This window comes from Priapulus caudatus, unplaced genomic scaffold, assembly GCF_000485595.1.
Source record: "Priapulus caudatus unplaced genomic scaffold, Priapulus_caudatus-5.0.1 Scaffold200, whole genome shotgun sequence".
Taxonomy (NCBI): domain Eukaryota; kingdom Metazoa; phylum Priapulida; class Priapulimorpha; order Priapulimorphida; family Priapulidae; genus Priapulus; species Priapulus caudatus.
In genome coordinates this window covers 29,628-40,394 of record NW_014577261.1, presented here as the reverse complement: position 1 = coordinate 40,394, position 10,767 = coordinate 29,628, and the positions used below count along the sequence as shown (strand labels likewise).

At 44.9% G+C, this 10,767-nt stretch overlaps 1 protein-coding gene across 1 annotated transcript in view; it reads left to right on the top strand.

Moving 5' to 3' along the window:
- Positions 1 to 10,767, top strand: part of LOC106807184 (4-hydroxyphenylpyruvate dioxygenase-like) — a 30,347-nt gene that overhangs the window by 12,798 nt on the left and 6,782 nt on the right. The window contains 4 exon segments of the mRNA XM_014809457.1: positions 2,590 to 2,679; positions 3,395 to 3,498; positions 4,340 to 4,417; positions 10,493 to 10,727. Of these exon segments, the coding sequence (XP_014664943.1) occupies positions 2,590 to 2,679; positions 3,395 to 3,498; positions 4,340 to 4,417; positions 10,493 to 10,727 (507 nt within the window).

Here is a 10,767-nt window from a genome sequence, read left to right as displayed (position 1 = left end):
GAGGAATGGGAAGGGAGAGTGAAAGGCAGAGAGAGAGAGAAGAGAGAGAGAGAGAGAGAGAGAGAGAGCGGACAGAGACAGAGGGAAAGAAGAGAGGAAGAGAGAAAGAGAGAGAGAGAGAGAGAGCGAGAGAGATGGGAAGAGGGGACCGAGAGATGAGAGGGAGGAGGGAGGAGACGAGGAGGGAGAGAATGTGACGAAGGAGCGAGAGAGAGGAGAGAGGGGGGGGAAAGAGAGAGAGCGAGGGGGGGGGGGGGGGGCGGGGGGGGGGGGGGGGGGGGGGGGGGGGGGGGGGGGGGGGGGTGTGGGGGGGGGGGGGGGGGGGGGGGGGGGGGGGGGGGGGGCGGGGGGGGGGGGGGGGGGGGGGGGGGGGGGGGGGGGGGGGGGGGGGGGGGGGGGGGGGGGGGGCGAAGAGAGAGAGCAGAGAGAGAGTTGAGAGATGAGAGAGAGAGAAAGAGGGAGAGAGGAAGATGAGAGAAAGAGAGAGAGATAGAGAAAAGAGAGATAGAGAGACAGAGAGAACGGAGAAAAAGAGAGTCGATGAGCGAGGAGAGAGAGAGAGAGAAGAGAGGGAGATATATATATATATTATATATAATAGAGAGGAGGAGAGAGAGAGAGAGAGAGGAGAGATAGAGAGAGAGAAAGAGAAGAGAGAGAGAGGAACGAGCGATAGAGGAGAGAGAGAGTGAGATTAGAGAAGAGAGAGAGAGAGAGAGAGAGAGAGAGGAGAAGAGATAGAGAGAGATTAGAGAGAGGAAAGGAGAGAGAAGAGAGACAGAGACGAGACGAGAGAGAGAGAGACGAGAAGAAGAAGAGAGATACGTTATCTCTGCCGCTCGCGAGACAAAGACCCGCGCCGTCCGACACGCAGCCGTGAGTATTAACGCCATTATATATCGACTGACGGGGCCGTGCGTGAACGGCCGCCGCCCGCAGCGGAGAAACGCTTCAAGCTACGGTCCCGCTCCAACACGTTTGCCGTTTGAAATTTATGTTTCCGAAATTAAAAATCGACGTCGTGGCCGGCGTTCGCGGCGGCGGTTTCAGCGACGTCGAGCGAGGAATTATGCGTTTGACTTCTTTTGCTCGAATGTTATAACTAGGTGTTGGAGTCGTTCGGGTTTGGTCCGCGGTCAGGGGGGAGGCGGGTTGGATGACGATATTTCGAAGGTATTATGGCATATATATATTTCCTCCCCCACGGTGGTTGCGTCAGTGCTATCCATGGCCCACAGGTCCACGTTAAGATTTTCTCTATTAATGTGATATAGATTATATATATGTGTGTGTGTATATATGTATGTATATATGATATCTATAATAAGTATATATAATTAAAACTTGGCTCTTTATATGTTTGATATAGTTTAAGCATACTATTTTACATTATTATTTAATGAATTTACAACAACACCGGTTTATACACACACGCGCGCGCACGCCTGACGCACGCACACACACACACACACACACACACACACCACACACACACACATCACACACACACACACACACACACACACACACAACACACACACACACGAACAGCGCACACACACACACGCCCGCACGCACGCACGCCACACACACCACACACACCACACACACACACACACACACACACACACAACACACAATATATATATATAATATATTATATATAATAAATATATCTGAACCAGACTTGCAGGTACGCGCGTTACACTTGAAGCTGTCGGGAGGAAAAATCTTTAATCGTTTGATTGCCCTAGCAAGACACGATCCGTTAATTTATCATAGCCTTCTTAAGCATCAAAACATATTACATATATATATAATAATATATATATATATATATATATAGTTCACAGGAGCGTTGAAGTATTTCAGATATGCACTTGACGGAATGGGACGTGAGCCATGTATACGAGAAAACACGCAGCCGGAAACGATGGCGAACACGCTTGCATTATTTGCAATTAGGCGTGTTAATTAATTTTTAGATGCGATGGAAGCTTCATGCATAAACGATCCTTAAGTGGCAACTTTACAGTAATCCACATACTTAATTATATATATATATATAAGGATATATATATATATATATATAGTATACATAACATGATGCATGCGTATAAGATAAAAGCACGATAAATGACTCAGTATCCGGAAGTATAAGTAAGACAAGTATATATATATATATATATATATATATACCATTTGCGAAGGCTTCTTTAATACAGGATTATTCACACACAGGAGTATAACCGCGATGCGTGAGATGTGCCAGACAAGCACAGAGAAGATCAGGCAGTAACGTAAACAGAAGGGGGATCGGCTATTTGCGGGACAGGATTAGACCATTATGATTATCTGGTCACCGGAGAATACTGGGTAAATTTTCCGTGAATCGGGGGGGGGGGGGTGGAAGCCAACTGGGACACGGGAAATCTGAAATTGCAATTTTAAATTAACCGGGAACTGGGACGTGGCTTTTCTCTTTACCGGGGAAACAGGGAACGCCCCCCCCCCCTTTGCCCTTCTCAACAGATGTTGTGGAGCATATATATGGTAGCTATAGCGTAGTTTGTGCTGTGTGTGTTGCAGCGCGTCCTTCAGCGTGGAGGGAAGCTTGTCAAGGAGCCATGGGTGGAGAGCGACGAGCATGGAAGCATCAAGATGGCCGTTGTGCAGACGGTAAGTCACCAATAGTCTCCTTTCCCCCCCCCCACACACACACACACACACACACACACACACACACACACACACACACCACACACCACACACACCATTCCTGTAACGTCAATTCCCATTAGTTACGTCAAGCCATTATTAGGCTACTCTAACAGATTTGATATTGCATGGTAAAGGTTCATATACCACCTTTACTATATATATTTATTTATATATTTATTTGATTTATTTATATACACGTACGTTAATGAATGGAACAGATATAATAGGGATGCACATATACATATATAGACGGGATAATATTCATGTATATTGTGCATGCATGCATTCGCTGGGTCCATCCTTTGTCGCGGTGTAGTGGCTTGCGAGCCTCAATAACCCGGAGAACTATGCCAAAGGGAGCATAAGCTCCTGGCAGGGTTACCCAAGCTGGACATGTAAAAGGGTAGAGGCCAGACAAATTTGGACCACCTCTCCTCGAGGTTAAGGGGTTGGGATAGGGCTCACACCCCTAGACCGAAAAAAACAGCTTGTTACAGAAACATTGACGACAAACTTAAAGCTACTAGACTTGGGAGCGTCGTCGATGGCCTATGCTCCTCATGGGGCCAAAGGGCCTAAGTAAGTAAGTAATGCATTCACGTACAGATGTGTTCGTCGTTGTGGGTGTAGATTCGCTGATTCATGATGTTTTCTCCCCGTGTTTGTGTCACAGTATGGAGACACGACGCACACGCTGGTGGAGCGTGGTAACTACGCAGGCTTGTTCATGCCGGGATACGTGAAACCTCTCGTCGACAACGTTGTGCTCGCAACACTGTGAGTCCCTCCAGCCGCGATACTCATCATCGTAAAGCCTAGCGCAGACTTGCGATTTTTGGTTGCTCGTCGCTGCAACCGCAAGCGATCGGTCGATGTGTCACCGCGTGTGCACACACATGCGATTTCGAAGCAATTCTAGAGCAATTTGGGAACGATTGGGAGTGACGAGTCGCTCAAAATCAAACAAGTTTGATTTCTTGCAACTCGTCGCAAGTGGCCAGAATCGCTACGGGTTGCAGTTGCACATTCCTGCATACGTAGCGATTTCACAGCAATTTTTACAGCGATTCTAGAATCGCTGTCAAGTTGCATGAAAAAATGCTCTTGGTATGCTCCGTATGCTCTTGGGGTGGGGGACAAGGGGGGCAGCTGCCTGATGTTAGAGAGAAATCAAACAAAAGCCTATTATTTGTAAATAACGCTAAAATTTACCACTTGGTGCTGTGCCTCTCCCTTGTATTTTCTCAGCTGAGTCGTAAAATTATGACCCCCCCATCATTTTGCCCAGCAGGAATTTGCTTGACTAAACTTGTTTAACTTGTTGCTCTGCACTAGTCACTTCTCTTAGTTCCGTGGATTGCAGATAGCATGCCGTGCACGGATAGATGTGCTCTTGTTGGCGGACGCAAAAATTTCTATGTGCGCGTTTCGGTTCCGAGATTCAGTATTTGCAGAACGGGAGATCATTTTGAACTTGCGAACAGCTTTTTTACATTGCGAGGTGTTGGTTTACAACCGTGCTGATCTCACAGAGTTGCACGTGATGTCATCGTGTCATCCACCCCTCTGTAGTGATGTGTGGTAACAACGACCGTGCTGTCAACACTGTCATTTGCAGGCCACCGATTGGACTCAACTTTGTTGATCACTGCGTAGGGAACCAGCCTGACAATGAGATGGAATCAGCAACTCAGTGGTGCGTACACAGATATCCGATGCAGACACCTCTGACTCTGTGTGTGTCTGTATTGCTGACTCCTACATATCAGATTTTTTTTTCTCTCACTTTGTCTGAGACTCCTTGTCTTCCACGTGTCGTGCACAGCAGATAGCGCGTCGTGCATAGCAGATAGCGCGTCGTGCACAGCAGATTATCGCGTTCGCTGCATAGCAAGCATAGGCGCGTTCATCGCAGATTAGCGTGTGTCGGGCATAGCAGAACTAGCGCTAGTGGCACAGTCAGATTAGCGCGTCGTTGCCCCACAGCAGATAGCGCGTCGTGCACAGCAGATAGCGCGTCGTGCACAGCAGATAGCCCGGTCAGCTGCACAGCAATAGCGCGTCGGCACAAGAGATAGCGCGTCAGTGCACAGCAGGATAGGTGTCGTGCCACAGCAAGATAGCGCCGTCGTGCCACAGCGATACGTGCCTGCTGCCAGTCGCAGATAGCGCGTCGTGCACAGCAGATAGCGCGTCGTGCACAGCAGATAGCGCGTCGTGCACAGCAGATAGCGTGTCGTGCATAGCACCCGAATACCGCGCTAGTGCACAGCGAGAAGCGTCTGCACACAGATAGCGCGTTCGCTGCCCACAGCCAGATTAGCGCGTCCGGCACAAGCAATAGCGCGTCGTGCCACACAGATTAGCGCCGTCGTTGCACAGCAGATTAGCGCGGCGTGCACAGCAGATAGCGCGTGCGCCGTGACACAGCATGATAGGCCGCCGTCGTCCACAGCCAGATACGCGCGTCGTGCCACAGCACCATAGCGCGTCGTTGCCACAGCCAGATAGCATGTGCGCACAGCAGATAGCGCGTCGAAGAAAAGATTTAGTATCTGCTGCTCTGTTCTTCACAGGTTCAGAGATTCGGTATGTAAGATGTGATCAGATAGGAGATGATGCCAGTACGTTTGCACGTAGGCATGCTACACTCTCAAGTCAGTACTGCCCATCACGTTTTGACGCGACACCTGCCAATATTACATGTCTTCACGCATCACTGACTCTGTGTGAGCTTAACAAAACTCATGTCTGACATACACACCAAAATAATACTTCTCATGTATAGTGGAATATTATCCCACTATATTATCTATAGCTATGTATTATTATTTGTTTGCATAACTATAATGAAGCCTTATATGCTTTCTAGCCCATCTGGCGGTTTCATGGCCAACTTCTCGAAACTTGTCTGGCGCTACACCAGGCGCTCAGGCTTCCTTCCTTCGACTATAACGTGTACAGCTGACGAATTTGTGCGTGCACACTAATAATATGCTCGCCATCTATTGCAGGTACAGAAGAATTGCTGTTCACAGCGTGTCTGTCGGTGATGACAGCCAGAATTCCACACACAGTACTCTCGCTCTGCCCCGCTCCCATTGTCCTCACAAACTACGAGAAACGATCCAAGATGCCAATCAATGACCCTTGCCTGCGTATGAGAAAAGCCAATTAACAGTGTGGTGCGTGCAGTGTAAGGAAGAGCCAGAACAGGTGGGTGCCTGCGGTATTGAGAAAAGCCCAGAATTACAGGTGGGTGCGCTGCAGTGCTAACGAAGAGCAGATTACAGGTGGGTGCCTGCCGTATGAGGAAAAGCCAGATTACAGGTGGTGCGTGCAGCTGTAAGGAAGAGCCAGATACAGGTGGTGCGTCGTACGTGTGAGATAAGAGCCAGATACAGGGGTGAGGGGTGTGTGCAATGTCTAGGAAGAGCCAGCATCCAGGTGAGGTGTGTGCTCTGTAAGAAGACGCAGATACAGGTAGATGGGAGTTTGCAAAGGTAAACACCAAAAGACATTCCCCGAAACCAAATCAGTGGACACATACATGCCATTCAGTCAAGTGGAAACTATTGTAGCACCCCGATATTTTACGTGTATTCTGTATACATATGACGATGATTATTATAAAACAAGTATATTATTATATATTTTGCCATTATATATCTAATTGACAGGAGGTTTGTTGACTACTACGTGTTGACGCCATCGTGTCCGACCCCCATCCAATATGCCCCACGTCACACAGTGTGCGTACTTGACATCCAAACACAAATAGACATCATCAGCTCCGACAACACACTCCGCATCGCTTAACTATAGACATGTATGGCCGCTTACATGTAGATTTAATATAACGCTCGTTAATTTCGCTTATGGATTGCCATTTATTGTTTTTTTTCACTGCTAGTTTGTTGTGATTTGTAGTTTTCTAGTTAGGCCTTGTGCGTGAAGAGACATACTTTGATAGTCTTTGTGGCATCCACAATTCATTGCCATTTAGCTCTACCATGATCCAGCACAAACATTACTCCATCCAAATTAATACAGGTAGCAAAGCTAGTCATTGTATTCTATCAGTCGCATCCTGTGGCTGCCTGTACAGTCTGAGGTTCAAGGCGTGTACAGGGGAGGGGGCGTCCAGAGCGGTCCAGACCCCCCCACCCCATGCTCCGTGCAGAACACACGCATCTAGGAGTCTAACACTTCACCACAATTTTTCCTAGAAAAAATTTCAGATCAAAATTTTTTAGATTAAAATTTCCCCAGACCCTGAGAGACGTGCTCGCAACTTTTGGGTTTGCGGTTAGACCCACCCCTGGTACACAATCCTTACACGCCCCTTGGAGGTTTGATTATCACGTGTTCCTAACAGCATCACCAAAACCTAAAGAAAGCGTGGCATCACTTCCTTGAGAGTTCCTGACACGTATACAATTGCCTTTGAAGAGAGCAGCTGAAACAGAGCCAAGATCCACTGTAACCGAAGACTTGACGTAGTAAAGTAGATTGTTTCACTCCGTCCTTCGTTGGGCTGACTCTCAAACGCATCAGCACAATCACGGTCTCAGTCTCGGACTCTGTCGTTAGATTATCAGAATCATCTTTGATGAAATTGTGTGATACTCCATCCTTTCGTAAAGCCTTCTCTTCTATTCCTTTATATAAATAGAATCAAAATCCTTCCCGACATTCATTGTGTTCGGGACATAGCAGATTTAAAGTTTGTGGTAAAGCCTACGAAGCAACGAATATATTGTCTTGGTGCTGCGCCAACTTGGCCATTGCCAGCCTGAATTAACGTTAATCACCTGCGTTAGTATTTGTTAAAATTGTGAAAAGTTAATTTCGACCTCTGACCTCTCACAGCTTCAGAAGTTGAACATCCTCATCGACTTCGATGACAATGCTACCTCCGCCAGCTTTCACCAAGCCGATGCAGGATCGCCCCGACCTGTGTCTAGAGTCATACCAGCGACACAACCACCAGTACGCTGCGACGAAGCTGGGTGGGTGGTAAAGCAGAGGCTACTCAATTGTTTATTTTATAGTATTAAATTATTTGTGCGTTATTTTTCACCGTGTTTTAGTATGTTTTTCTGTGTAATTACCCTTAACATGTGCATGTAAATATTTTTTGCCTTCAATGTGCACAAAATAAGTCAGTAATGTCAATATTGTAGTATATCAATTATATATTGTAGTACAGTCAGTATAAGTCAATGTAATATTCAATTAAAATAGATGATATAAATTATCTCACCTATCTGTCTACCTGCTGTTTTGTCTCTTTGTCTGTGCTTTCGCCTGTCTGTCTGTCTATCCCGCGACCTGTCTTTCTTATCTATCTATCTATGTGTCTACTCTATCTATCTATCTATCTATCTATCTATCTATCTATCTATCATCTATCTATCTACTATCTTCATCTATTTATTTATCTATTTATATGTCTGTCTGCCTGTCTATCTATCTATCTACCTATCTATTTATTTATCTATCTGTCTGCCTGCCTGCCTGTCTATCTATCTATCTATCTATCTATATATATATATATATATTTATTTATTTATTTATTTATCTACCTATCTATCTATCTATCTATCTATCTATCTATCGATGTGTCTGCATGCATGCTTTTCAGAAGTATATATTGCGAATTGTTTCACTGCACGCAGGGCTTTGGAGCAGGCAACTTCAAATCACTATTTGAGGCCATCGAATTGGAGCAGGAAGCAAGAGGAAACCTGTAGGAAGAGCGAAGAGACCTGTTCCAAGAGAAGTTATACTGCAGAGAACAACGACAAAGAGACTTGCAGGAAGAGGGGAAGGAGAATGCATGGTTGGATCGGGCACACCAAGGAAACTTGTAGACGTACTTAAGGAAGGAAAACATGCAGACGGCATGAGTCAGTGCTAGAAGCTGTGCAGATGTCATGTGGACTATGACATGTCAGATTAGAATGCTACAGAGAACGATTGGAAGCTGTTAAAGATTTCGACGACCTGTACCAGGATAGTACTGGCATTGCACTGACATCTTTATGCTTCCATCTGATGTGTAGGCCTACACTTCAGTATATATGATATAAATACTGTAGTTACTTTGTAATTATCCCAAGCCCAGTGATGTCTCAATTAATGTTTTCATCACAATACATGCTAGTGTCAGTATTTAATTTTATAGTTGCTTTAGGATGTAGTGATATCACAGTGACTGCATAAGTCTGCATTGTACTATCTGTCAGCACAATTAAAGCTGTGCTGTATTAACAGAAAAGAATTTAGACTTACCAGGTGTAGGTTTGTATATACAGTTTTATTCCAGCATTGCATGTTCAGGTTAGTGTTTGGGTGATACTGTGTAGTAGTTACACATTATGATGCGTCAACTTAATCATTAGCCCTGGTAGTTTCAATCATTGTAATAATGTTTACTATCATTACAAAATATTATTCCAATATTCAATGAAAATTTGCTCAATACTTTATAATACACTAATCCAAATAATACATGAAATAGTGCCAATATATGTCTAGTAAAAGTTGGGATCTTCTCTTGTTTGAACGTGCGTCAACGTTTTGTACGTCCAATGTTTTGTGTGTCAGTGTTTTAACGTCTAACCTAAAGCTCTAGAGTCTAGACATATCACATGGAATATCACAGCAAGCGGTATTTATTAACCAGCATGTACAACAAACGCAATAAACGTCACAGAATTTAATACATCGCATTCCGTGCTTTATTGAATATTGTAAGCACAGCTACCGGCATTTCGCTCAATACACTATGACGTCTGTCAGATGAAACCTCTGTCTGAGCTATATCACATTTACATAATTTATATCATCGTGACATATATAGTAATACGGACACCTTTATTTATTAGAAGAAAAAACATTAACATATTTATTTATTTACACATTGGAAAGGATAACAGCTGGTTAAATTGAAAGTTTACCAATCACCTTATGGCTTATATTGCTATTTGTAGGGCGGATAAGCACATGGATTGTGCACTTTTGGTTAGAATTGTGAAACTGCACACGCGGTCCTGAACATCCTGAAGCCCAATTAAACAGCGCCACCTGGTGGCGTACGGCGCCCCTGCGAGTTACCCGGTATAGCGTTATACCACTATTAGAGTTTTGGCTATAGTTTCAATAATACTCATCCTCAGTCTTTAGTCAAAAAATAGCTCAAATGATTTGCTGGTATATCTATATACTAAGACTATAGCAGAAATTTACTGAGTGTAGTTATTTTTAAAGGATTTGTGTCGAGCTTTTACTGTCAAAATAACCCAGTCACACTTGAATGTCATATATATAATATATATATACATTATGTACTACGTGCGCCCGAGTGTGTGCGTGTATATATAGTACGTTTGCACGTAGGCATGTACACTCTCAATCAGTACTGCATCAGTTTTGTACGCCACACCTGCAAATTACATGTGTTCACGGCATAGTGACACTGTGTTGTAGCTTTAACCAAAACTCATGTCTGAAATACACACAAAATAATACTTCTCATGTATAGTGGAATATTATCCACTATATTATCTATAGTAGAATGATTTGTTTGTATGAATATAATGAAGCCTTTATGCTTTCTAGCCACCTGGGGTGGTTTCCATGGCAACTTCTCGAAACTTGTCTGGGCTACAGCCAGGCGTCAGGCGTTCCTTCCTTCGACTATAACGTGTACAGCTTGACAATTTGTGGTGCGCACTAATAATACGCTGGCGCCATCTATTTGCAGGTACCAGAAGAACTTGCTGTTCCACAGATTCTGGTCGGTGGATGACAGCCAGATTCACACACAGTACTCTGCTCTGCGCTCCATTGTCGTCACAAACTACGAGGAAACGATCAAGATGCCAATCAATGAGCCTGCCTGCGGTATGAGGAAAAGCCAGATACAGGTGGGTGCGTGCAGTGTAAGGAAGAGCCAGATACAGGTGGGTGCCTGCGGTATGAGGAAAAGCCAGATACAGGTGGGTGCGTGCAGTGTAAGGAAGAGCCAGATACAGGTGG